Here is a 27,928-nt window from a genome sequence, read left to right as displayed (position 1 = left end):
GAGCGATTCAGGACCATCATGGTCCTCTTGTTTTAATTACTTCCCTTTTATGTTACTATAAATAGCTTATTTTTAGTAACTATTTTGTTATTGGCCGTAGGGAAAAACTGAGACCACTTTTCTGTGGTACAACATGGATGGTACCTCCAATTTTTATACGCCCGAAGGGACGTATTATGTTATGACGCTGGTGTTCGTCTGTCCGTTAGCAATTTCGTGTCCGCTCTGTAACTCTTGAACCCCTTGAAGGATTTCAAGGAAACTTTACACAAATGTTCACCACACCGAGACGATGTGCAGAGTGCATGTTTTGGATGTCTCGCTTCAAGGTCAAGGTCACACTTAGGAGTCAAAGGTCATATCAGCTTGTTTCGTGTCCGCTCTGTAACTCTTGAACCCCTTGAAGGATTTAAAAGAAACTTGACACAAATGTTCACCACACCAAGATGACGTGCAGAGCGCATGTTCCGGATGACTTGCTTCAAGGTCAAGGTCACACTTAGGGGTCAAATGTCATATCAGTTTGTTTTGTGTCCGCTCTGTACCTCTTGAACTGCTGGAAGGATTTCAAAGAAACTTGGCAGAAATGTTCACCACATTGTAACGATGTGCAGAGCGCATGTTCCGGATGACTCGCTTCACGGTCAAGGTCACACTTAAGGGTCAAAGGTCATATATGACTTTGCTTTGTGTATATTGCTCTGCATTGCAGTGCTCTTGTTTTTATTTGGCAGATCTCTTTTTTGTACTTACAAAGGCGAAGGGGATATTAGAAATGCTCTCCGTGCGTGCGTGCGTCCGTTCGTGCATCTGCAACGATCTTTGTGCAGTGTGCAAGAACAGTAACTCTACCTTGCCTATTTTTTGAGTTATTTCCCTTTATCATATTTTCTTAAAAAAAAATTGTCCGGAGCATAACTCCAAAAGTACTGGAGGGATTTTCTTCAAACTTCATACACTGATAGAACACATTTGGAGGAAGTGCAGTGTGCAAGAACAATAACTCTACCTTGCCTAATTTTTGAGTTATTCCCCTTTATCTTATTTTCTTAAAACATTTTGTCCGGAGCATAACCCCAAAAGTACTGGAGGGATTTTCTTCAAACTTCATACACTGATAGAACACATTTGGAGGAAGTGCAGTGTGCAAGAACAATAACTCTACCTTGCCTATTTTTTGAGTTATTTCCCTTTATCATATTTTCTTTAAAAAAATGTCCGGTGCATATCTTTTTCATGCATGGAGGGATTTTGATATATCTTGGCACAAATGTTTACCACCACGAGGCGGAGTGTCATGCGCAAGAACCAGGTCCCTAGGTCTAAGGTCAAGGTCACACTTAGAGGTCAAAGCATACAAGAATAAAAACCTTGTCCGGAGCATTTCTTCTTCATGCATAGAGGGATTTTGATATAACTTGGCACAAATTTTCGCCACCACGAGATGGAGTGTCATGCGCAAGATCCAGGTCACTAGGCCTAAGGTCAAGGTCACACTTAGAGGCCAAAGGTCAGATACAAGAATGACTTTGTCCGAAGCATTTCTTCTTCATGCAAGGAGGGATTTTGATGTAACTTGGCACAATTATACACCATCATGAGACGAAGTGTCATGCACAGTTCCCTTCTTTAGAATTACTTCCCTTTGTTGTTACTTTAAATAGCTTTTATTGTAACTTTTTCATTAGTAGTCGTAGGGAAAAATCGAGACCACTTTTCTCTAGTACAACAAGCATGCTAAACCAATTTTGAGGTGTATTTTGACCAATCTCTACCTGATAAAGATTTTTGTGTGGACTTGCATTTTTTTTTTTTTTTTTTTTTTTTTTTTTATATAAAGATTAACTTCCCTTAGTTGTTACTATAAATAACTTATATTGTAACATTTTTATAATTGATCCTAGGGAAAAAACAAGACCACTTTTCTGTGGTACAACATAGATGTTACTCTCCAATTTTAGGTGTATTTTATTATATATAAGGTATCCCTACCTGGTAAGGAGTTTTTTTGTGGACTTTAAAAAACAAAAGACTTACAATGATTACTAAACAACCACAAAATTAACATTCCATTTGCAAATACAGCTGCTAGAGTAAAGAAATTTGCTTTGACGGGCATATATTTTGACATTCTGGCACTCTTGTTCCCTGTTAAATTTCCATTCCTTCTTTTTACAGTAGCCATATAAAAAAACATCATAGCTATACTGTTCATGAAAATTAATAAAATTTAGCAGTAAACCACCTCACTACTGACTTATTCTTTCTTCTACATCTTAAAACCCCTGATGCGGACCACAACTAAACGGTTCTTCAAAGCTTTCCCCACAATTAATACTTTCAGACACTAACTTGCCAGGAACTTTAGCCTTCAATTATAATATGCCCGGCGGGGGGATTAGTCATGTGTAACATGGCTCTTGTTTTTATTTGGCAGATCTCTTTTTTGTACTTACAATAATTTTTTTTTTGAATTACTTCCCTTTTATGTTACTATAAATAGCTTATTTTGAAACTTTTTTATTATTGGCCGTAGGGAAAAACCGAGACCACTTTTCTGTGGTACAACATGGATGGTACCTCCAATTTTAAGGTGTATTTTTACATACCTGTACCTGATAAGGATTTTTTTGTAGACTTTGAATATTTTTTTTTGTGGACTTAGATTTGTTTTTTGAAGTTTTCCTTTTGTTGTTCCAGCCCTTTGGGGCTACAACAGTCAAGTTCTTAAAATTTTGCTCCCATCCTAAGATGTAAGCCTTCGGGCGTATATTGCCCCGCTTGGCGGCGCTCTTGTTAGGTGTGTTTTGACATATCTGTACCTTGTAAGAATTTTTGTTTTCTTTTTGGTTAAATTTCTTCCCTTTGTTGTTCCTGTCCTTTGGACTTTGATATTTTTTCTGAGGACCTTCTTGTCCTCAATTGCAATGATAACAGGTGAGCAATATAGGGCCATTATGGTCCTCTTGTTTTTGGTTGTTTTAAGCTCAAGTGCTCATGGTGAGGTATTGTGACCACGCTGTGTCCATCTGTCCGTCCATCGCCAACAATTGTGTTTGAACGACATCTTCCCCAAAACCACTGAATGGATTTTGATGAAACTTGGCCTGGATGTTCCTTGAGTGGTCCTTCCAAAGTTGTTCAAATGGTTCCGCTTGGTTGCACATAGTGGCTGCCAAAGCTAAAAATAGAAAAATCTTCAAACGACATCTCCTCCTTAACCAATGGTCCGATTTTGAAATAATTTTACACAAATGGTCTGTCACCCTCTACCAAGATTGTTCAAATTATACTGATTCGTCAAAAAACATGGCCGCCAGGGGGCGTGGTCACTTTATGTAAATAGTGGAAATTAAAAAATATTCTTATTTGAAACTGCTGACCCAGTTTTAAAATAATTTCACACAAATGGTCCTTGTGTGACCCTCTACCATGATTGTTCAAATTATTTTGATTTTCAAAAAATATGGCCGCCAGAGGGCGTGGCCACTTTTCACTATATGCATAAAGTTGAAACTTTAAAAAATCTTCTTGTGTGAAACTGCTGGCCCAATTTTAAAATAATTTTACACAAATGGTCTTTATTTGACCCTCTACCAAGATTGTTCAAATTATTCCGATTTGTCAAAAAAACATGGCTCCCAGGTGGCGTGGTCACTTTTCCCAGAACGTATATAGTGGAAATTTAAAAACTATTCTTGTGTGAAACTGCTGGCCTGATTTTAAAATAATTTTGCACAAATGGTCCTTGTTTGACCCTCTACCAATTTTATTCAAATTATTCTGATTCATGAAAAAAGTGGGCGCCAAAGGGCGTGGGCACTTTTCATCAACAATTTCTTTAAACAACATCTTCTACAGAACCACTGAATGGATTTTGATGAAACTTTACACAAACCATCTCTGGGTACCCCTCTTTCAAAGATGTTCAAATTGTTCAGGTTCATTGAACATATCGGTCTTTTTGGTTAAAAATAGGTTTTCAGCTGCCACACTTTAAAAATCTTTTTCTCTTGAGCTTTGATATTTGGCATGTGATATAAGGGTTTAACTCTCTTCCATAATTGACCAAATTATTGTCCTAAGGTTAAAAATGGCCACGCCCCTTGTATGTGACATGTACTTACTATATAGACATAGTACTAGAGATCAATCAATTAACCAAATGATAATCCTACCTTGCATTTACATTTACACCTGTATGACAAATATCAAAAGGCAGAATGCAGTATCTGTATGGTTAAAAACTTAGTGATATGTCATTTCATTTAAATGTCCATTTTCATGGTAAATACTGAAGAGTTTTTTCTTGTTTTTATATATGATGTGTGATATGGTATAAATAACATTATATCTAAATTTCAGCTTAAATGGTAGATCTGAATTTATTTTATGAATCTTAAACCATTTTGTGATATCATACAATATGCATGTATTTAACAATTCTTTTGCATTGATACAAGTTTTTTCTGCAATAATCCAGTTATAATTGGGGATTAAATATTTATCAATGGCTACATAGGTAGGACTATCTGCAAGAGCGAGTACATGGAAATTAAATAAGAAGTTTCAGATAATCTTCAAGAACATGCTTGAAAATGATCAGATCAAGACTGGAGTATTATATTTGTCTTAAGTATATGTATATAAGCAATCAACGTTAATTTTTTAATTGTTTTTCATAATTTGAACTTTTAGGTACTATCTCTATACTATAGGCTTTTATATAAGAAACTTTGAAAATCTTCTTCTCTCAATCAATAATAGCTAGAGCCTTGATTTTTATACGCCCGTTTGAAAAACGGGACGTATTATGGGAACGCCCCTGGCAGGCGGGCGGGCGGCGTCCACAGACTTTGTCCGGAGCATATCTTCTACATGCATGAAGGGATTTTGATGAAACTTGGCACAGTTGTTCACCATCATGAGACAGAGTGTCATGCGCAAAAACCAGGTCCCTAGGTCTAAGGTCAAGGTCACACTTAGAGGTCAAAGGTCAAATTCAAGAATGACTTTGTCCGGAGCATATCTTCTTCATGCATGGAGGGATTTTGATGAAAGTTGGCACAATTGTTCATCATCATGAGACGGAGTGTCATGCACAAGAACCAGGTCCCTAGGTCTAAGGTCAAGGTCACACTTAGAGGTCTAAGGATACAAGAAAGAAAACTTTGTCCGGAGCATATCTTCTTCATGCATGGAGGGATTTTGATATAACTTGGCACAAATGTGCACCACCACGAGGCGGAGTGTCATGCGCAAGAACCAGGTCCCTAGGTCTAAGGTCAAGGTCACACTTAGAGGTCAACGGATACAAGAATGAAAACCTTGTCCGGAGCATTTCTTCTTCATGCATAGAGGGATTTTGATATAACTTTGCACAAATGTTCACCACCACGAGGCGGAGTCTCGTGCACAAGAACCAGGTCCCTAGGTCAAAGATCAAGGTCACACTTAGAGGCCAAAGGTCAGATACAAGAATGACTTTGTCCGAAGCATTTCTTCTTCATGCATGGAGGGATTTTGATGTAACTTGGCACAATTATACACCATCATGAGACGAAGTGTCTTGCGCAGTTCCCTTCTTTAGAATTACTTCCCTTTGTTGTTACTATAAATAGCTTATATTGTAACTTTTTCATTACTAGTCGTAGGGAAAAATCGAGACCACTTTTCTCTAGTACAACATGCATGCTACATCCAATTATTAGGTGTATTTTGACCAATCTCTACCTGGTAAAGATTTTTGTGTGGACTTACAATTTTTTTTTGGATTTTTTTTTTTTTTTTTTTTTTTAAGATTATCTTCCCTTAGTTGTTACTATAAATAACTTATATTGTAACTTTTTTATAATTGACCGTAGGGAAAAAACAAGACCACTTTTCTGTGGTACAACATAGATGTTACTTTCAAATTTTAGGTGTATTTTAATGTATCTCTACCTGGTAAGGAGTTTTTTTGTGGACTTAGAAAAACAAATGACTTACAATGATTACTAAACAACCACAAAATTAAAATTCCATTTGCAAATACAGGTGCTAGAGTAAAGAAATTTGCTGTGACGGGCGTATATTGTGACATTCTGGCACTCTTGTTGGCATATGATATCAGAGTTGTACTGTCTTACTATTGCTTTAGGTTAAAGAATGTGTGTAGAAGAAACCTATCAATACTTGTACCATTACTTTATACAAACAGTGTCACTTAAAGCCTTGTACACAGGTGACTGCTTTAGGGTCAATGACCCTCTAGTTATAAAATAACTGCAGTTTTTACTTATAATTTAGAAGATGACAAAATTGTGAAACAAGAAGTTGACCATTTGACAAGTAGGAAGATGCAATGTTCTGGAGTGACTATAAATGCAGAAATGGCTTCCTCTGCGGCCGCATGTGGAATGGCAGAAGCTCTTGTGGTTTTCTTTGATAACACCTCTGGTTTGTTTGTTTTATTTGCCTTGAATATTTATCTGAACATAAGACACTACTGTTTATGTATATCAAAATAAAATATTGACAATGTTAGCTGAATTAATTTTTGCCTATAACAGTTATCAAACCATTCTAGTTTTCATGTCCTCTCATACTTTCCATGGTACATGTACCTCTGTAAGTTTCAAATGACACAAAGGGTATATGAAATCAGATCTGAAACTGTCAATTAACATCACACTACATTTTTTACCACTGAATGAGATCAACAGTTTAAATGTGAGAAATTGTAAATTTATAAAAGCTAAGTTGTGTTTTCACAAGATTATTAATTGTTATGATGTCCGCTATTAATATTCTTTAAAATACAAAGAATCTTGGAGTCAGCTTAGGTAGAAAGATAACAGTAAAATTATATTTATCTGAAGTAAGAAAGTGTCTAGCATGTTTGGTGATCAATTTTAGGGAGTTTCAGTAAATTGATCCACCCAGCTAAGATTGGTGTTTATTATTATCCCCTGTCTATGTGTCTGTCCATCAGTGCTTACATTGGATACTTAGGTGGCTATTGTAGCAACAGGTAACTGTAATTTTTCTTTGATGTCATTTATTTTACGCCCGAAGGGACGTATTATGTTATGGTCCTGGTGTCCGTCCGTCCGTTCGTCTGTCCATCCGTTAGCAATTTCATGTCCACTCTGTAACTTGAACCCCTTGAAGGATTTCAAAGAAACTTGAAACAAATGTTCACCACACTGAGACGACGTGCAGAGCGCATGTTTTGGATGTCTCATTTCAAAGTCAAGGTCACACTTAGGGGTCAAAGGTCATATGATTGTGTTTCATGTTCGCTCTTGCAACTGCTTGAAGGATTTCAAAGAAACTTGGCACAAATGTTCACCACACTGAGACGACATGCAGAGCACATGTTTTGGATGACTCGCTTCAAGGTCAAGGTCACACTTAGGGGTCAAAGGTCATATATTACTTTGCTTTGTGTATATTGCTATATGGTTTGAAGGATTTCAATAAAATATGGTAGAAATATTAACTGCTATAGGGCAATAAGGCCATGCAAATTTCATTAAGATTGTTTGAGGGAGACAAGATATATGCCATTTGTACTTATATTATAATAATGTAATATTACATACATAGTCCATTTTATGTCCATCTGGAGTCATTTTTCAGATATGGCTGGAAAAATTCAATAAAATATGGTAGAAATGTGCAGTGCTATAGGGCAGTCTGGCCCTGCAAGTTTTATTTAGATTGAATGAGGAAGACAAGATTTATATCCCTTTGCAATGATAGATATATAGTACATATATAGTTTTTTAATTTGATTTTTTGTCTGTCCAAGTCATATCTCAGAATTGGTTTGTAGGATTTCAATAAAACATGACAGAAATGTTACCTGCTATAAAACAATGTTTAAAAACAATGTTAAATGCTGTGGGAAATGTGGCCCTGCATGAAGAAAATGAGATTTATGGCACTTTGTTCTTATTAATATATTATAAAAATAGTGCTTTTGTTCTTATAAATATATTATTAATAGTGATTTTATTCCATTTTCTGCAACACCTTTATCCCGATTGGCAGGGATACCAATTCACTGAATTTGCTTGTTTCTTTGATTATTAAGAAATGTTTATTACATAGCTTTCTGAGTTTGTAAAGGTACATAGTAACTATATTTTTGTAATTTTATCATAATTCTTTTCTGATTCAGGTATCACTGTTAGCCAACATTCTGTGTCTATTATATGTACAGTAGACATTGTATTAAGAGACCAAACAAGGGACTGGCAAAAAGTGGTTTCTTAATGATTGAATTTTGATAAACTCAAAATTACAAGTATTTTGCTGAATTACTGATAAAGATGCACACAAAACTATGATTATGTTCCAAATTTGTTTTAATATGGTGAATACTTTTTCCAATACACTGACCATAGAAATCATTTGTTAGCTGAACTGTTAGGAATGTTGATTGTATAATTATAATATACAAGTGCAGACTTATCTGATAATAAGACAGGAACAAAAATGCCTCTAGAGAAGTTTTATACAAGGTCATTTAATATAGATACTATTGCAGATAATTGTACCTGCCGGCTGGGGATGTACGGAAAAAGTCAGTACCCGTCTGTACTTTTTCCATGGAAAGCTTGGAAAAACAGCTTGGAAAAAAACCATGGAGTATTCGGACTCTTTTATTTTGAAAGATTTTGACCAAAGAAAAAAAATCAGGGAATAAAACCTCGGAAACCTGGGCGAAATAACCTCGTAAAATGCACATGCATGGAAACCTTGGAGTATTCGGACAACTTCCGTGGTACTTAACCGTGGATATTTTCCGCAGCAAAAAACCTTGGATTTTTTCCATGGATAGAAACCTTGGAAACCTTGGAGTATTCGGACAACTTCCGTGGTTTTAAACCTTGAATATTTTCCGTGGTAATAAACCTCGAAACCTTGGAGTATCGGACCAAATCCGTGGTACAAAACCTTGGATATTTTCTGTGGTACAAAACCTCGGATATTTTCCATGGTAAAAAGGCCCGGAACTCTTGCAGTTCTCCGTGTGTTTTTTTCCATGGTCCATAAACGAAAACCACGGAAATCCTTGTAAAATATCCAAGTTCTAAAAACTGAGAAGCATATAAAATGTTCTCAGTTTAAAAAAACCACGGAAACCTTGGAAAATTTCCCAGTTTGAAATTTTCTTTGAATTTTGAGTAGAGAAGTCTGAAAATTAATTTGAATTTAAATTCACATACCCAGGGGAACATGCAGTTGAAAAATCGGCATGGAATTCTTTGAAAATTCATTGGAAATCATTGCAGTAAAGTTCAAGGAATTTCTAAGCATTCTTTGCAAAAGTTTTGGAAAGGTTTGATGGAAAACCATTGGAAAACATTGCTGGTATTGACACAAATTTCCAGTGAATTCCTATGAATTCCATTGAGATTTGTTATGAAAATCCAAACAATTTCAAAGAATTGCAACCTAGAAAAAGATTGAAAATCTTTGGCATTTCTGAATTAGGCCTGGCACTGAGGAAAAGTGGAAAGAAAAAAAAGAAATATTATTACAAAATTATTTTAATAAAATATTGAGACAGGTCTGGGTTTCAAAAACACAAAAAGTATAAAATTCAAAGGGGAATAACACATTTGCCAGCAGCTTTTACATCTGTGGTTAAGAAAAATAAAAATTTACTTAGCTTAAACTTGAAAATTAAACTAAAAGGTATATTAAATATCAAAATAATTTGATAGAAAATTTTGGAGTATCGTAGGCTCAATACAAGGTGGCATCAGAATGTCTCTTTGCTTTCCAAAACCATCACCAGTGTCAGGAACTTCATTCCAGCCATTTCTGAAAATGATATAACATAATTTTAATTAATTATAGAAACAAATTATATTAGTAATTGCGATTAAAATATAATTTTAGGTAATACAGTATTTGTAACCTAGTATAGTAGTATGTGAAATGACAACTCTAAAGCCAGTTTTAATTTGTAGTTAAATTACCATTTAAACATTCTACATGTATCAAAACCATTTATTTATTTATTTATTTATTGGACACTGAAAAGAAAATATTGAGAGCACTGCCTGTGGGTACTATCCCTCATCTGTGTAAGTGCTTGACCATACAATAATGCAAGTTTATTTTTTAATCAGACAAGCTTAAAAAGAAATTTTAGAATTTAGAACTGACAAAAAAATAATGTCATAAAATGTTGGTGTAATGATCAACCTGTTAGTGTGATGTTAATACCAACAAAAATAAATAATTTATCAACCTTTTATAGTAATTGTATAGTATAAGACAGTTTGCAAATTTTAACTTACAAATTATAGTTGAAATATTCTGTAATTTATGCTTGATCCTTGATGAAATTTCTGTCTGTAACCTCATATCATCCTGTAGCATAGTCACTGAAGCCATCTGATTTCTCTGACTACATCAATTCATACATAGGCATACTTCAAATAACTAGATATGCACCCTCTTTTCATCTGAAAATGTTTAGTCAGAGGTTCAAAGTGATTTTACTAACATATTTGTACTTATTACAAGTAATTAATTATTGAAAACTGCAACAATTAAGTATGCATAAACTAGCTGTTTTCTCAGAAGCAGTATAAATTATCATTCAGTCATATACCTGAAAAAGTTACCTGTAACCAGGTGAAAGTTCAGTTTACTAAGATGAATAAAGTTCCTGCCTCAGTCTGTTTATTCTAGACCTGTGACATATAGCTTTAAAACTTAAATTTTACATTAGAAAGTTTGATGTTCTTACCTGATATCTCTCTAAAAGCATTTTAGAGTTTCAAGTTAGCTCTATTCCGTTTGCCTCCAACAACATGAACAAAGAACTTCCTGTTTACATTCAAATTTTGTATTCATGAGCCATTTTCTTTGTACAATATAGTTACTGAAGGGAATATATAGAATGTTCTTAAAATATATAAGTATACAGTTCATGGGAAATTTGACCATTTATTTGCTCACAGCATTTGCAAAGATCACATTAAAAAAAAACAAAAAAAAAACAAAAAAAACAAGCAGAAATATTGGGATTATTTTTTGGGTACAGGTGTAAAATGGCTTCAGAAGCCTGTATTTTCATTGGTCCTTATCTTGATCAGATAAGCTGTATCTCTGTGTGTTAACACATCTGTATACATTGAACAGCAGTATATTAATTGGCTGTAAAAGCAAGATAATTAATCACTGCCAATCATCAAAAGAATAGACTTATTCAGTTATGATGATGTAACATTATATTACAAGCATAATATCATTTACAATTTATTGTACTTATGACATGTCTTTTAATGCCTATTATCAGGTGCTGTTGTTTGAGGTGTTCAATAACCAAAAAATAAATAGCTTCAATATAAATAGGACCTTAATAATTTCAATGATATATCTTTTTACATTATTATAAATAAAATGATAGAATTCTAATTTACATCCTTTTAATACACAAAATGTAAACATTGACATAAATTTTAATTATATAAATTCCTTGTTTCATTTCAGTTAATTTGAATACCTAAGTATAATCCAAACAAATCTTGAGATTTTCAAAATGAATGAATTCTTTGCTGCAAATTAATATTATTTTAAGTGGTCTTTGTTTACAGATTGTCTCTCTAAACTGGTTAAAATAATTCATTGATAATGGTCTGACTGAGAAAAAAATTATGGTCTTTTCAGACAGGTTTTGTAAAAGTGGTCTTTGTTTTGCAGGTGGTCTTTTAACACAGGTTTTGACTGTATTCACAATTTCCATAATTGTGAAAATTGAGGGCTGGCTTAAATAATAATTATGTATGAATATATGCATGTGCAAATAATGCATTATAAATGAGAATATATAGAACAGGATTTCCATATTCACAAAATTTCAATCTTGAAAGGGTATCTGATTTTACAGTATTTGAATGAATATTCTTTTGAATGAATAGCTGCATAAATATTGCACTCCATGGTTTAAATATGTCTAAAATATCTAGCTAAAATTCTAGCTATCAGTGTGGACTTAGTCTAAATTTTGCACGGAAACATTCCGTGCCCTTTTTCCGTGCCAAATTTTGACTAAGTCGAAATTCTTTATGCTAAAATTTTCCTAAGTGTGAGTTTCCGTGCTTAATTTTTTCTAAGTGTTAGAATTTCTTCATCTTAAATTTTCTAAGTGTCAGATTCCAAGGTTTTTTCCTAAGCTTTTTCAGTTTTCCGTGGAGTTTTGATGGCATTGCCAAGGATTTTTTCCGAGAATAGTAAGAAAATGCACGGAAAATAGCAACCACGGCAAAAATCCATGTAAATCTTACATGAAAACCTTGAAATTCCATGGAAGTTTTATTACTTTCCATGGTTTTTTCAACAAGAGCACGGAATAAGTACAGACGGGTATATAGTTAAAACCTTAGGGCACAATTTAAAGCAATCAATTCATAGAAGTCACTTAATACCAGTGGTCACATGTCAACATTATATGATGAGCTTGCATCAGTTAGTAAGAGCTTTTGTTTTTTTTTCCAGTCCCAACATTGAAGACCAGTCAGTTGTTGAAATATATGGGAAATTCAGCAGCTTCAGAGTTCTCTGCAAATCGTATGTATTTTCAATGATTTTAGGTCAGAAGACAACTGCTGTAAAATCATCTAATTTTAAGAGAATAAAATTTAATGGGTTTAGCCAGAAAAGATATTTTGTGCTAAAGCCTTACTGAAATTCAATGATTTCAAATTTTTAAAGATGAAAATCCTTTCATTCAATCTTTATTTGGTTTTTGTTTTGATCTGTCAAACAATATGAGCATGATTACCAAATTTTCTAGATTCTGATGATGTGTCAAATGGTACTGAGATAATGAAATTTGCTAATTTGACATTTTGCACAGATTAAAATGTATCAAAGTTTAAAAATGTGCTGTTTAATACAAGGGCTGTATATGGACTGGGAAAAATGATATGATACTTAATTCATGTGTGTATTGGCAATGCAAAACAGCAGCTTGTAGGACCAAGAAGCTTAAAGCTGCAACATAACAGGGTCAAAATAATCATTTGTTTCTGTATTGTCTGAAAATATGGGTTTGTGATTTTTTTTGCTGTATTTTATGAAGTTGTGTTTTTTTAAGGTTTGAAACACCCAGTCTCTCAAAATCCATTTGTAACATTTTTTATTTATCCCCCGCCACAATTGGTGGGGGGTTATAGGAATGGTCTCCATCCGTCCGTCTGTCCGTAACACTTTCGTTTCTGCTCCATATCTCCTAAACCCCTTGAAGGATTTTCATGAAACTTGGGTCAAATGATCACCTCATCAAGACGATATGCAGAACTTGAACTTATGAGTCAGCCATGCCAGCTCAAGGTCAAGGTCACAACTCAAGGTCAAAGGTTTGAGCCTTCCATTTTGTGTCCGCTCTATATCTCCTAAACCCCTTGAAGGAATTTTATAAAACTTGGGTCAAATGATCACCTCATCAAGACGATATGCAGAACCCATGAGTCAGCCATGCTGGCTCAAGGTCAAGGTCACAACTCAAGGTCAAAGGTTTGAGCCTTCCATTTTGTGTCCGCTCTATTATCTCCCAAACCCCATGAAGGATTTTCATCAAACTTGGGTCAAATGATCACGTCATCAAGACGATATGCAGAACCCATGAGTCAGTCATGCTGGCTCAAGGTCAAGGTCACAACTCAAGGTCAAAGGTTTGAGCCTTCCATTTTGTGTCTGCTTTGTATCCTAAACCCCTTTAAGGATTTTCATCAAACTTTGGTCAAATGATCACCGTATCAAAACGATATGCAGAACCCATGAGTCAGCCATGCCGACTCAAGGTCAAGGTCACAACTCAAGGTCAAAGGTTTGAGCCTTCCATTTTGTGTCCGCTCTGTATTTCCTAAACCCCTTGAAGGATTTTCATGAAACTTGGGTCAAATGATCACCTCATCAAGACGTTGTGCAGAATTTATGAGTCAGCCATATCAGTTCAAGGTCAAGGTCACAGCTAAAGGTCAAAGGTTTACCCTTTCACTATCCATAACAGTGGCGGGGGATTTAGCTGTCTTTCAGACTGCCTTGTTATACTTGTACGTTAATTATTTATGAAATGACTGTAACAAACTTTGAACATTTTATCAGCTATGAAGTGTAATAAGAATAATCGCCAGTAAATTGAATAAAGGATTTAGAGTGGACACAAAATGGAAGGCCCAGACCTTTGACCTTGAGTTGTGACCTTGATTTTATGTGATTTTATTACCGATAAAACTTTTTGAATAAAAAACCCTCTGGAACCCTGTACCCACGGCTGGCTTGGACATCTGTTTGGACAAGGAACGGCGGGATGTTCTCATTTCATGACATTTTGATACACTTATGAATACATATTGTAATAGTGTGCCTCCTCTATAAAATAACAGTATTACATGTGGCGGTTTCAATTACATTAAGTATTTCTTAAATAAACTTTTGTGTGATACCATAAACTGCACACTGATATAAATTGGATATTTCTGAATACTCGGACAGTTTATACTTTTATACACTACAGAAAAATCTTTCTTACAATTTCATATGTATATTAAAGCCTTCAAAAAAGCAAACTATGATACTTTGAACACTGTATGTAAACATGCAAATAAATAGGCTTAAACACTTAAATAATTTTGAACATTGTATGTAAACATGCAAATACTCATAACATTTATTTTGTGCGTTTTACTCCTGTAAAACAGCATTGAAGTTGAAGCCACAATGAAAGTTTTGCTAGAACTGATTTCAACATGTATCTGATCCTCTTAAGTATCTCACTATACGCTCTAACAAACAGTTAAACCGGTTTGTAAATCAGTGTCCATGAGGACAACGGTACTCTGCTACACGATTTGCCGCAGAGTACAAATAGTCCTAACTACCTTCCTTACAAACAAAAGACAAACTCCGTTTGCGATTTGCGAAACAACTATAGAACAAGCAAAAATGAAAATTATACATCTGCAGCCATTTCTCAGTAAGAAGTTTGTAGAATTTCATGAAACTTGAAATACTATGAACCAACATACTTTGATGATGCCCGTCATTTTCTTTTTTTATTGGTCAATTTTCCATAGAGTTATTGCCCTTTAATTGTTTAAAAATCCACAGATTTGTACATAACAAACCAACCAATTGGAAGAATTTCATTAAACTTCTTTCATTCTTTTCCATGAACATTTATTATAAACATGTGAAGTTGTGTACCCACACCTGGTCGCCCACACCCTCCCCCCCCCTGCCCCCCTCCCCCGAAAATTTTTTTCATTCCTTTTTTTATTATACGCCCGTTTGAAAAACGGGACGTATTATGGGAACGCCCCTGGCGGGTGGGCGGGCGGGCGGCGTCCACAGACCTTGTCCGGAGCATATCTTCTACATGCATGGAGGGATTTTGATGAATCTTGGCACAGTTGTTCACCATCATGAGACGGAGTGTCATGCGCAAGAACCAGGTCCCTAGGTCTAAGGTCAAGGTCACACTTAGAGGTCAAAGGTCAAATTCAAGAATGACATTGTCCGGAGCATATCTTCTTCATGCATGGAGGGATTTTGATGAAAGTTGGCACAATTGTTCATCATCATGAGACGGAGTGTCATGCGCAAAAACCAGGTCCCTAGGTCTAAGGTCAAGGTCACACTTAGAGGCCAAAGGATACAAGAATGAAAAATTCAAGAATGACTTTGTCCGGAGCATTTCTTCTTCATGCATGGAAGGATTTTGATGTAGCTTGGCACAGTTGTTCACCATAATGAGAGGGAGTGTCATGCACAAGAACCAGGTCCCTAGGTCTAAGGTCAAGGGCACACTTAGAGGTCAAAGGATACAAGAATGAAAACTTTGTCCGGAGCATATCTTCTTCATGCATGAAAGGACTTTGATGTAGCTTGGCACAATTGTTCACCATCATGAGACGGAGTGTCATGCACTGGTCTCTTCTTTTGAATTACTTCCCTTTGCTGTTACTATAAATAGCTTATATTGTAACTTTTTCATTACAAGTCGTAGGGAAAAATCGAGACCCCTTTTCTGTAGTACAACATGCATGTTACATCCAATTCTGAGGTGTATTTTGAGCTATCTCTACCTGGTAAGGATTTTTGTGTGGACTTGTAATTTTTTTTTTTTTTTTTTTTTCTCTTTAAAGATTAACTGCCCTTAGTTGTTACTATAAATAACTTACATTGTAACTTTTTATGGAGGGATTTTGATGAAACTTGGCACAGTTGTTCACCATCATGAGACGGAATGTCATGCGCAAGAACTAGGTCCCTAGGTCTAAGGTCAAGGTCACACTTAGAGGCCAAAGGTCAAATTCAAGAATGACTTTGTCCGGAGAATATCTTCTTCATGCATGGAGGGATTTTGATGAAAGTTGGCACAATTGTTCATCATCATGAGACGGAGTGTCATGCGCAAAAACCAGGTCCCTAGGTCTAAGGTCAAGGTCACACTTGGAGGCCAAAGGATACAAGAATGAAAAATTCAAGAATGACTTTGTCCGGAGCATATCTTCTTCATGCATGGAAGGATTTTGATGTAGCTTGGCACAGTTGTTCACCATAATGAGAGGGAGTGTCTTGCGCAAGAACCAGGTCCTTAGATCTAAGGTCAAGGTCACACTTAGAGGTCAAAGGATACAAGAATGAAAACTTTGTCCGGAGCATATCTTCTTCATGCATTGAGGGATTTTGATACAACTTGGCACAAATGTTCACAAGCATGAGACGGAGTGTCTTGCGCAAGCACCAGGTCCCTAGGGGTAAGGTCAAGGTCACACTTAGAGGTCAAGGATACAAGAATGAAAACTTTGTCCGGAGCATTTCTTCTTCATGCATTGAGGGATTTTGATACAACTTGGCACAAATGTTCACAAGCATGAGACGGAGTGTCATGCGCAAGAACCAGGTCCCTAGGTCTAAGGTCAAGGTCACACTTAGAATCCAAAGGTCAGATACAAGAATGACTGTCCGGAGCATTTCTACTTCATGCATTGAGGGATTTTGATGTAACTTGGCACAATTGTACACCATCATGAGACGGAGTGTCATGGACTGGTCCCTTCTTTTGAATTACTTCCCTTTGCTGTTACTATAAATAGCTTATATTGTAACTTTTTCATTACAAGTCGTAGGGAAAAATCGAGACCACTTTTCAGTAGTACAACATGCATGTTACATCCAATTCTGAGGTGTATTTTGAGCTATCTCTACCTGGACCTGGTAAGGATTTTTGTGTGGACTTGTAATTTTTTTTTTTTGATTTTTTTTTTTTTTTTTTTTTTTTTCTCTTTAAAGATTAACTTCCCTTAGTTGTTACTATAAATAACTTACATTGTAACTTTTTTATAATTGACCGTAGGGAAAAACCAAGACCACTTTTCTGTGGTACAACATTGATGTTACTTTCAAATTTTTGGTGTATTTTAAGGTATCTCTACCTGGTAAGGATTTTTTTTTGTGGACTTAAAATAATTTCTAAAAAAACAAACATTGTAAACAACTAGAAAATTAAAATTCCATTTGCAAATACAGGTGCTAGTGTAAAGAAATTTGCTGTGACGGGCGTATATTGTGACATTCTGGCACCCTTGTTTCTTTTTTTATTTCTAACCTTCCATGAATATTTATCAGCATGCAAAGTTGTATCATTCTTTCACCTCACTCCTCCACCCAGTCATGCTCACCACCCCAACATACATCCCCCCCCCCCCCCCCCCCCCCCCCCCAATTTTTTATTTTTTCCACCCCCCCCCCCCCCCCCCCCCCCCCGAACACACACACAAAAAAAAAAAACATTCATTTTCTGTTAATTTGATTTTGACTAATGAAGTTATTTGCTTCTTTTTAACATTCTTAACTTTTTGCCAGATATAGTTTTTTGCTGTTCCTTACCACAGACCCTTTCGGCAGGGGATACCAATTCATCGAATTTGCTTGTTAAACTTCTTTCATTCTTTTCCATGAATATTTATTATAAACATTTGATTAGAAGTTGTTGCCTTGGTTACCCCCCCCCCCCCCCCCCCCAGTTGTCACCGTCCCCCCACCTCCCTCTCCACTCAGCCATGCCCACCCCCCCGATCATGCATCCGCCCCCACCCCCCCCCCCCCCCCCCACAATTTTTATTGTTTATTTTTAATCCCCCGCCACAAATGTTGGGGGGTTATAGGAATGGTCTCCGTCCGTCCTTCCGTCTGTCCGTAACACTTTCGTGTCCGCTCCATATCTCCTAAACCCCTTGAAGGATTTTCATGAAACTTGGGTCAAATGATCACCTCATCAAGACGATGTGCAGAACCCATGAGTCAGCCTTGTCGGCTCAAGGTCAAGGTCAAGGTCACAACTCAAGGTCAAAGGTTTGAGCCTTCCATTTTGTGTCCGCTCTGTATCTCCTAAACACCTTGAAGGAATTTTATAAAACTTGGGTCAAATGATCACCTCATCAAGACGATGTGCAGAACCCATGAGTCAGCCATGCCAGCTCAAGGTCAAGGTCACAACTTGGGGTGAAAGGTTTGAGCCTTCCATTTTGTGTCCGCTCTATATCTCCTAAACCCTTTGAAGGATGATCGTGAAACTTGGGTCAAATGATCACCTCATCAAGACGATGCGCAGAACCCATGAGTCAGCCATGTCGGTTCAAGGTCAAGGTTACAACTAAAAGTCAAAGGTTTGAGCCTTCCATTATGTGTCCACTCTGTATCTCCTAAACTTCTTGAAGGATAATCATGAAACTTGGGTCAGATTATCACCTCATCAAGACAATGTGCAGAACTCATGAGTCAGCCATGCCGACTCAAGATCAAGGTCACAACTCAAGGTCAAAGGTTTGAGCCTTCCATTTTGTGTCCGCTCTGTATCTCCTAAACCCCTTGAAGGAATTTTATAAAACTTGGGTCAGATGATCACCTCATCAAAACGATGTGCAGAACTTATGAGTCAGCCATGCTGGCTCAAGGTCAAGGTCACAACTTAGGGTCAAAGGTTTGAGCCTTCCATTCTGTGTCCAATCTGTATCTCGTAAACCCCTTGAAGGATTTTCATCAAACTTGGGTCAAATGATCACTTCATCAAGAACTCATGAGTCAGCCATGTCAACTCAAGGTCAAGGTCACAACTCAAGGTCAAAGGTTTGAGCTCTGTATCTCCTAAACCCCTTGAAGGATTTTCATGAAACTTGGGTCAAAATGATCACCTCATCAAGACATTGTGCAGAGTTCATGAGTCAGCCATGTCAGTTTAAGGTCAAGGTCACAGCTAAAGGTCAAAGGTTTACCCTTTCACTATCCATAGCAGTTTCGGGGGATTTAGCTGTCTTTCAGACTGCCTTGTTAATTTTCAATCGGTATTTATAATCAACGTGTGAAGTTTCGTAACCTCACTCTGTCACCCCCGCTGCCCCCACCCCCCAAAATGAAAGCATTCATTGTCTGTTACAATGATTTTGACTAATGAAATTATTTGCTTCTTAGTAACATCCTTAACTTTTTGCCAGGTATATTTTTTGCCATTCCTCACCGCAAACCCTTTCGGTCGGGGATACCAATTCATTAAAGTTGCTTGTTTATTTTGCGCTGACAACTGTAGTATTCTTGGGCATGCTTCGAGGGCATTTGTCACTAATAGTGACAGCTCTTGTTTCATCATGTCTTTTGGTGTAAGGTCACTTACTAGGCATAAAAAATATTTTTTTATACATATAATGAGAAGCTGATTGATCAGTTAATATCTATGAGTAATTTTTTACTATGTTAAAACACAGTTTTTGATTGTGTGAGTTTCCCAATCACATAGCTGAGTTTCAAGATTTTTGCAGGTGAAAAGATGAGTTACAAGATTTTTGAAAAACCATCCATTTGCTATTAAATGTTTTTTCACTCGTGATTGTAATTTGACATCTGTTTGCTATAAATTCTGGTATTTTCACAGAACATTTCTCAGATAGCTTGATATAAACATTTAATAAAAAAAAGTCTGCAAAAATGAATGACAGGGTTTTCATCCGACAGCGCAGTTTTCTTTCCCCCACATGAATGGGAGCAAATCGAACAAACTGAATTAGCTACAGGAAACTGGGACATGACTGCTTTTTATGCCCCCCTTCGAAGAAGGAGGGGTATATTGTTTTGCAGATGTCGGTCGGTCGGTCTGTATGTAGACCAATCCGTTTCCGGATGATAACTCAAGAATGCTTGGGCCTAGGATCATGAAAATTGATTTGAAGGTTGATCATCACCTGCAGATGAACCCCGTTTGATTTTGAGATCTGTATATCAAAGGTCAAGGTCACAGTGACCCTGAACAGGTAAACGGTTTCCGGATGATAACTCAAGAACGCTTGGGCCTAGGATCATGAAAGATGATAGGGAGGTTGGTCATGACCAGCAGATGACCCCTATTGATTTTGAGATCAGTATATCAAAGTTCAAGGTCACAGTGATCCTGAACAGTTAACTGGTTTCCGGATGATAACTCAAGATTGCTTGGGCCTAGGATCATGAAAGTTGATAGGGAGGTTGGTCATGACCAGCAGAAGACCCCTATTGATTTTGAGATCAGTAGGTCAGACTTCAAGGTCACAGTGACCAGGAACAGTAAAACAGTTTCCGTGTGGTAACTCAAGAACGCTTGGGCCTAGGATCAAGAAAATTGATAGGGAGATTGATCATGACCAGCAGATGACCCCTATTGATTTTGAGGTCATTTGGTCAGAGTTCAAGGTCATATTGGCCAGGAACAGTTAAACGGTTTCTGGACAATAACTTCAGAATGCTTAGGCCAAGGGTCATGAAAGATGATAGAGAGGTTCATCATGACCTGCAGATGACCCCTATTTATTTTAAGGTCAGTAGGTCAAAGGTCAAGGTTACAGTGACCCGGAACATTTTAACTGTTTCCAGACAATAACTTGAGAATGCTTGGGCCTAGGATCATGAAACTTGATAGAGACGCTGGTCATGACCTGTAGTTGACCGCTATAGATTTTGAGGTCTGTAGGCTAAAGATCAAGGTCACATTGACCCGGAACAGTTAAACCCTTTCAAGACGATACCTTGAGAACGGTTTGGCCTAGGATCACTAAACTTAATAGGGAGGTTGCTCATGACCAGCAGATGACCCCTGTTGATCTTGAGGTCAATAGGTCAAAGGTCAATGTCACATTGAACCAGAACAGTGGAACTTTTGTTTAGAGTGAGCAAATGATTTCTGTTCCTTGTGCAATTACTGAATGCATCAAGGGGGGCATTTCGTGTTCGACGAGCTCTTGTTTTATGTTACATTTTTCTGACATTTTGGGATAACACCAATGAAATTACTCTGTTTCATTTCCAAAGTTTTACCCCAAATTTCTAGATTTTTATCAGTACTGCTTACACCAAAAGTAGCCAACAACTTCCATTTATGAATCACATGTGAAGAAAAGATGTCACGACAAACCTGGATCAACCTGTGACCTGTAATTTGAATGCATTCTGCTTTTACCACTTGAGCTTACCTTGACAGCCTTGACAGTGCTGTAGTGTTTCCTGCAGGCCTTTTTAACATGGCGCAGCGCCATGCCCCGTTTGAAGTGCTGCCAAGCTGCCCTTCAAACCGCCCGTTTGCGCCACGTGCCCTTTTATTCTATGAAGCTTGTATATTTATCTTGACAAGTGCCTTTTCAAAACCAGTCTGGAAAGCCAATGTCCGCGGGCCATGTTCGGTGTATTGTACCATCAATTAGCGGCTGTGATCAACAGGTCGACACGTGGGTGCATCAACTGTGAATGACCCTGATTAAGAACTGACAGGATTATGCAATCAATTACTGTTTTTAGCTCACCTGTCACATAGTGACAAGGTGAGCTTTTGTGATCACCCTTCGTCCGTCGTCCGTCTGTACGTGCGTGCATCCGTCCGTCCGTGCGTCCGTCCGTCAACAATTTCTTGTCTGCACGATAGTGGTTTCATTTATGATTTTATTTTAACCAAACTTGCACACAACTTGTATCACCATAAGATCTCGGTTCCTTTCTTGAACTGGCCAGATCCCATTATGGGTTCCAGAGTTATATCTCCTGAAAGGGCCAAAATCAGCTATTTTGACCTTGTCTGCACAATAGCAGCTTAATTTATGATTTTATTTTAACCAAACTTGCACACAATTTGTATCGCTATAAGATCTTGGTTCCTTTCTTGAACTGGCTAGATTCCATTATGGGTTCCAGAGTTATGGCCCCTGAAAGGGCCAGAATTAGCTATTTTGACCTTTTCTGCACAATAGCAGTTTCGTTTATGATTTAAATTTAATCAAACTTGCACAAAACTTGTGTTGCCATAAGATCTCAGTTCCTTTGTTGAACCGGCCAGATCACCTATTGGGTTCCAGAGTTATGGCCCCTGAAAGGACCAAAATTAGCTATTTTGACCTTGTCTGCACAATAGCAACTTCACTTATGATTTCATTTTAACCAGACTTGCACACAACTTGTATCACCACAAGATCTTGGTTCCTTTCTTGAACTGGCCAGATTCCATCATGGGTTCCAGAGTTATGGCCCCTTAAAGGTCCAAAATTGGCTATTTTGGCTTTTGCAGCCATATAGAGACTTCATTTATGGTTTTATTTGATACAGACTTCCAAAATATCTTCAACAACAATAAATCATGACAAATCAGATCCAGTTGTAGTTTCCGGAGTTATTTTATATCTGATTACCTCCCCTGATTGTAGTCAAAATGGATTTATATCAGTAAGTACTTATAGGACTTATTTGAAATTTCATTATTGTCATTAGTTGGACTGAGCCAATCAGGGTAGATAACTATGGACTGATTTTATGTCAAATTACCTCCCTTTATTTCAAATCAAAATGGATATATTTCCGTAACTAATGAAGATACTGATCTGAAATTTCATTTATGTCAACAGATTTATTTGGCAGATCCTTCTTTTGTTCACTTACAATAATTTTCTTTTTGATTACTTCCCTTTTACGTTACTATAAATAGCTTATTTTTAGTAACTTTTTTATTATTGGCCGTAGGGAAAACCCGAGACCACTTTTCTGTGGTACAACATGGATGGTACCTCCAATTTTTAGGTGTATTTTGACATATCTGTACCTTGTAAGAATTTTGTTTTTCTGTTTGGTTAAATTTCTTACTTTGTTGTTCCTGTCCTTTGGACTTAGATATTTTTTCTGAGGACCTTCTTGTCCTCAAGTGCAATGATAACAGGTGAGCGATATAGGGCCATCATGGCCCTCTTGTATGATAGTTTAATTGGGAACAGTAGATGAAAATTTGTTTGTTTTTAGCACGTCGACGGAGAAGCAACATGTAGCCTTTTTACGGAAGATATGATTGAAACGTTCAATTAAACGATAATTATTTTAAAAGGTTGTAATCATTTAAAATGTAGATTGATTATCGCACATTTTTGATGCGCTAATTAGGCCTTTAAAAATAAAATATTGAAGGTTTGCCGATCGCCGACCAACCCATGAAAATTGACCAGACTCAAAATATTTTATATCGATTTTATCTACAAGATTTATTTTATTCCTTTACGGATATCATTTATAAAAATAATAAGATAAACGTTTAAGCTTTAGAATGATACCAAATTCATTAAAATCGATCGATGTCTTGATTTGTAATATTACGAAGCACATTCATGGTGCGCCGATGCAGAAGTCGTCGCCATCTTGAAAATTTGAAAACGTACATCGGTATGAAAATAACCGATAACTTAGTGATTAAGTTATAAAAACTGATCGAGATTTAAATGAATAAACTAAAAATGCAAGGCCCTAGTTTTGTTTTCATAAATAATTTGTCAAAATGATTTTATAAGGCCGAAATTTAAGATGAAAGTGCACAGCCGCATGCGTCAGGCAAGCCGAAATTTTGAGTTATTACTCGCAATGAACCATTGGTATTCACATTTATGTTTATATTACTGAATAATGTGTGATTAGACGAAAAAAAAAACTGATTCATAGTCAGTCACTGTATGTATCGCAAAAAACATCCGAGCAACGGGGGAGTGATAAAAATAGTGGCAGACGACCTAATCTAGCAAATTTCACAGCATATACTTTTTACGTCGCATTCTACTTTCGTTTTCGCATGCCCAAAACACTAGCAAAATATAACTTTCCAACTCGACCTGTCGTCTAAATCTTACTGGCAAGGAAGAACAATGGGTTTAATCAGCAATATAGGTACAAAGTCATTGATTACATGTAGATTTGATGAACTGCCTATTCTCTTAACGTAAATCAGTGGTGAAATGATATGATTGACAAAATAAAGTTGCGCACTGATAGTTGTTCAATAAAACTTGTTGCTTATTAATTATCACCTGAAATCTGTCTCTGAAAATGCAAGCTAACACTTCATGAGGGTAACAGAATAAGAATGTTTGAAAGTATGAATCATCAGTGTCATCTTTAAACAAAAGAAAGGAAAGCACTTTCACATGCCATGGTAGGCATTATAAAGAATACTACAAAATATCTATCCCATATCTGAGATATGAAAGATTCTCAAATTCAATGAGAAAATAGTATGTAAAATGACGCCGACAAGCGTTCTTGGATGAATGCCCTTTCAATGCCAAACCGCGCGTTAAAAGTGCCCCTTTTCAAGGGAAGCACCATGCCCCTTTAAGAGTCTGCAGGAAACACTATGCTGCGTAAATATTGATCGAAATGCAAATACGCTTAGCCATTTCACACACAAAAATCTACTTGTTCATTTAAACCCATATTTATAAAAAGAAAAAGAGTGCATATGAAACTTGATGAATTCCATACATGTGATAAGTTCAGAATCCCGACACTGGAGGTTTGCCATTTTTCAGCTGGAGTTGGGGTCTCAAAACTGGAGGTTTTTTAACGACATAAATTAAGTGCGCGGACACATAACTAAGAGATGAAATCCAACATTTTTGGCCACACAATAACGTATATAAGTCTACACCAGAAGAAACAATCCTCATAACTCTTGATTTGAATTTTGACAGAATTATGCCACTTTTTAACTTACATTTTTTTGTTAAAGTTTTATATAATGTCTAATATCTCTGTTACATTCAAAGCTATTGACTATTATGCCCCTTTTACTGTCAAAGCTTTAATTGCCCCTTTTACTGGCAAAGCTTTAATTCAGAGTTAATCACTGAGAAAAGTCGAGCATGCTGTCTTAATTACATAAGCTCCCTCTTGTTCTAACTTTAAATTTTCTTAACAGATTAAATTTGTAGAAACAAAGTCTCGATTTAGGTCTGAAATGGTGGTGAACATGCATTAACATTATTCTACATGAGGACTGAAAAAAAAACGAAGCTTTAAATTGGTCTGAAGGCTGATCACTACCAAATAGAATGTAAGCCTCCGCAGGTCTAGTCACAAGTAGTCCAAATATAAATAGTACTAATCTTTTTTCCTTTCCTAGTGCATTTTCTCGGCAGCAACGTGCTTACTTTTACCCTACCGCGTTTCAGTATGTATCACTTTGCATTCTGTTGAAATCGGCATGTTCCTATCGCATGCTAGATAAAAATGGCGGTGTAAGAATTTAATGTCACGAAAAGAGAAATTGAAAGAAGCGAAAAGTAGTAAATTCAGCGGGTTGTATTTAACGAACTGTAGTTTTCTTATATAAAAGTTAACACCCCCTTTTCTTTTTGTTTTTCTAAAGTAGCGATCTAGTTCTTTATGGGAATATAAGTCTCTGAAAATCTGATATGCTAGAAAATGTCGAAAAACCGTTATGAAGTGAGTGAATTTTATATGAAATAAAGAACAGCTGGATTTAGTGGTGTTCAGCCTGAACACAACTCATAAATTATGTAAATTCCTTACCCCACCCACTTTCGTATAAAAATACTAATGATTTTTGACATGAAAAATAGAAAACAGAAATTAATGCATCAACATGTATTTACCCTAACCAGAATAATGTAGGTTGATGTTATCAAATAAATGAGTGTGTGTTTTCATCCAATTTCAATGAAATAAGTCCAATTTTAGTAGCAAATTAATTTGGTAAACATTGGAAGAAAATGGCGTAATTTTAACTGCATAAGGGGAAATAACACTCCTATTCTAAAAATAGTAATGGGTTGGTTTTTCCAACATTCATGTGATTTTATTACCGAACAAAACTTTTCTTTGAATAATCATAATTCATTTCAGTTGGGAATTATTTCTTATGACTGGGAGCTTTTTGCTTCAAATTGGTAAAAATGGAGCCTAATTGGCACTGAGATTAGGCCGATATTCGGCTCCGTGAGACAGGTGGAATCTAATCCCTTATCAAAACAAACAATTAATAATTCATCTGTGAAAAACAACTCTTTCCTCCAGCTACATGTGTGTCAAACATGTATAATACACAACAGTCAGTGATACTTTGATTTACTGTGTAAACATGTTTGGCACTCCTCGGTAATTATCAACCCCGTCATAATACTATTTTTTTTAAATTTTTTTTTTTGAAAAGCGGGAGAAATATGGTTTTGGTCGGGAGACGGGTGGCAAGGTGAAAATATTGGGATTTTTACTCTCCCACGGGGGAGATCACATGTATGTGAATTCTGATAAATGTATATAAAAATATTTGCATACAACTTGCAAAAAAAATAGATGTTGCATGTACATGTACACAGAGAAAGATTCAAAACTCTTCTTGTCAGAAAACACTGGTCCAATTTCAAAGGTCAAGGCCAATTGAGTCAGTTTAATTTTAACCCTGTAAGAAGGTATCAACATTCTCATATTGAACAAAAGTAAGGCAAAAAGTCTTTTTGATTGATAATGAAACTGAAAATGAAAACAGCATTTCACTGAAGAAGTGTTTTTTTTAACACAGGTAATGTGAAGAAACCTTTTGCAACAAAACCTGGCAACCTGAGCAACAATACAGTTATCCATGTTCCTGTCAAAAATACACAGAACAGTTTGAAAGAGGGTTTTCAAAGAGGTCTTCGATTGGCCGACAGTAAAATGATATATTCAGCTGCAGTGTATTTTGATGCAAAAGAGAGTAAGTCATATTATACATGTACTAAAGTACTTATTAATAATTTCAAAGTCAGTATGTTAAATAATTTTATAATCTGTGATTAAATTAAACAGTAATTAAATGAATTAAAAGGCAGTTTGAACATAGGCTGGCAATTAACTTTAAAAGGTGATTCGATCTGTCTATACATCTGTTATTATTAAGGCAATCCCTATTTGTCCAGTTCAGTGAAAGCCCTAGTTCTCGTCTAGTCTGTTACTAACCCATGAACTAGTATTCAGCTTGGCACAGGTATCCACCAGAGTAGGTCAAGTGCAAACACAGACCCAAAGCTCAAAGGTCAAGGTCACACATAGCAGATTTACTGCAAAGAGCATGATTAAGCTTACTAGGTTTGAGTTCACACTTCATACATCAATAATTATTGCTAACCTCATCAAGGCAGTGCAGAGTTTATGTCCAAGACCATAGGTCCAAGGGTCACTATCTGAGGATAAAAGATTTAACAGCTTTATATCATGTCTGCCTTATATCTCCAAAACCGCTTAAATGATTTTCATACGTTCATCAAGATTACATGCAGAGTGCACAACCTAGGACGCCTGGATCAAAGGCGCAATCCAGGTCACTAGGTCTAAGTTTAAGGTCAAACTTAGAAGGTAAAAAAGCATTTTATTGGGTCAAATTGTAGAATAGGAGAGCAGTGGTTAAGAGGTCGTTGATTCAAGCCCTTTAGGGGTCACAACCACCAATTCTCGCCTGACATCGGTACTGGTTTTTAGCTCGAAAAAGTAGAGCTATTGCACTTGCCCCAGCATCGGCTTCGGTATCACAGTTGGTTAAAGTTTTTGATCAAGTCAAATATCTCTGTTACCATCAAAGCTTTGGACTTAAAAC

General features: G+C 36.4%; 1 protein-coding gene across 1 annotated transcript in view; it reads left to right on the top strand.

Moving 5' to 3' along the window:
• The window catches only part of LOC128554366 (protein mono-ADP-ribosyltransferase PARP14-like), a gene marked incomplete at its 3' end in the record, with an annotated part of 56,123 nt that extends 29,071 nt beyond the window's left edge, over nucleotides 1-27,052 (top strand). The window contains exons 5-7 of the mRNA XM_053535650.1: nucleotides 6,289-6,438; nucleotides 12,508-12,579; nucleotides 26,879-27,052. Of these exons, the coding sequence (XP_053391625.1) occupies nucleotides 6,289-6,438; nucleotides 12,508-12,579; nucleotides 26,879-27,052 (396 nt within the window). The remainder of the gene's footprint in view (nucleotides 1-6,288; nucleotides 6,439-12,507; nucleotides 12,580-26,878) is intronic.
• Nucleotides 27,053-27,928: the final 876 nt, after the last annotated feature.

This window comes from Mercenaria mercenaria, unplaced genomic scaffold (genome assembly GCF_021730395.1).
Source record: "Mercenaria mercenaria strain notata unplaced genomic scaffold, MADL_Memer_1 contig_4975, whole genome shotgun sequence".
In the NCBI taxonomy this organism is placed as follows: domain Eukaryota; kingdom Metazoa; phylum Mollusca; class Bivalvia; order Venerida; family Veneridae; genus Mercenaria; species Mercenaria mercenaria.
This window is presented reverse-complemented; position numbering and strand designations above follow the sequence as displayed.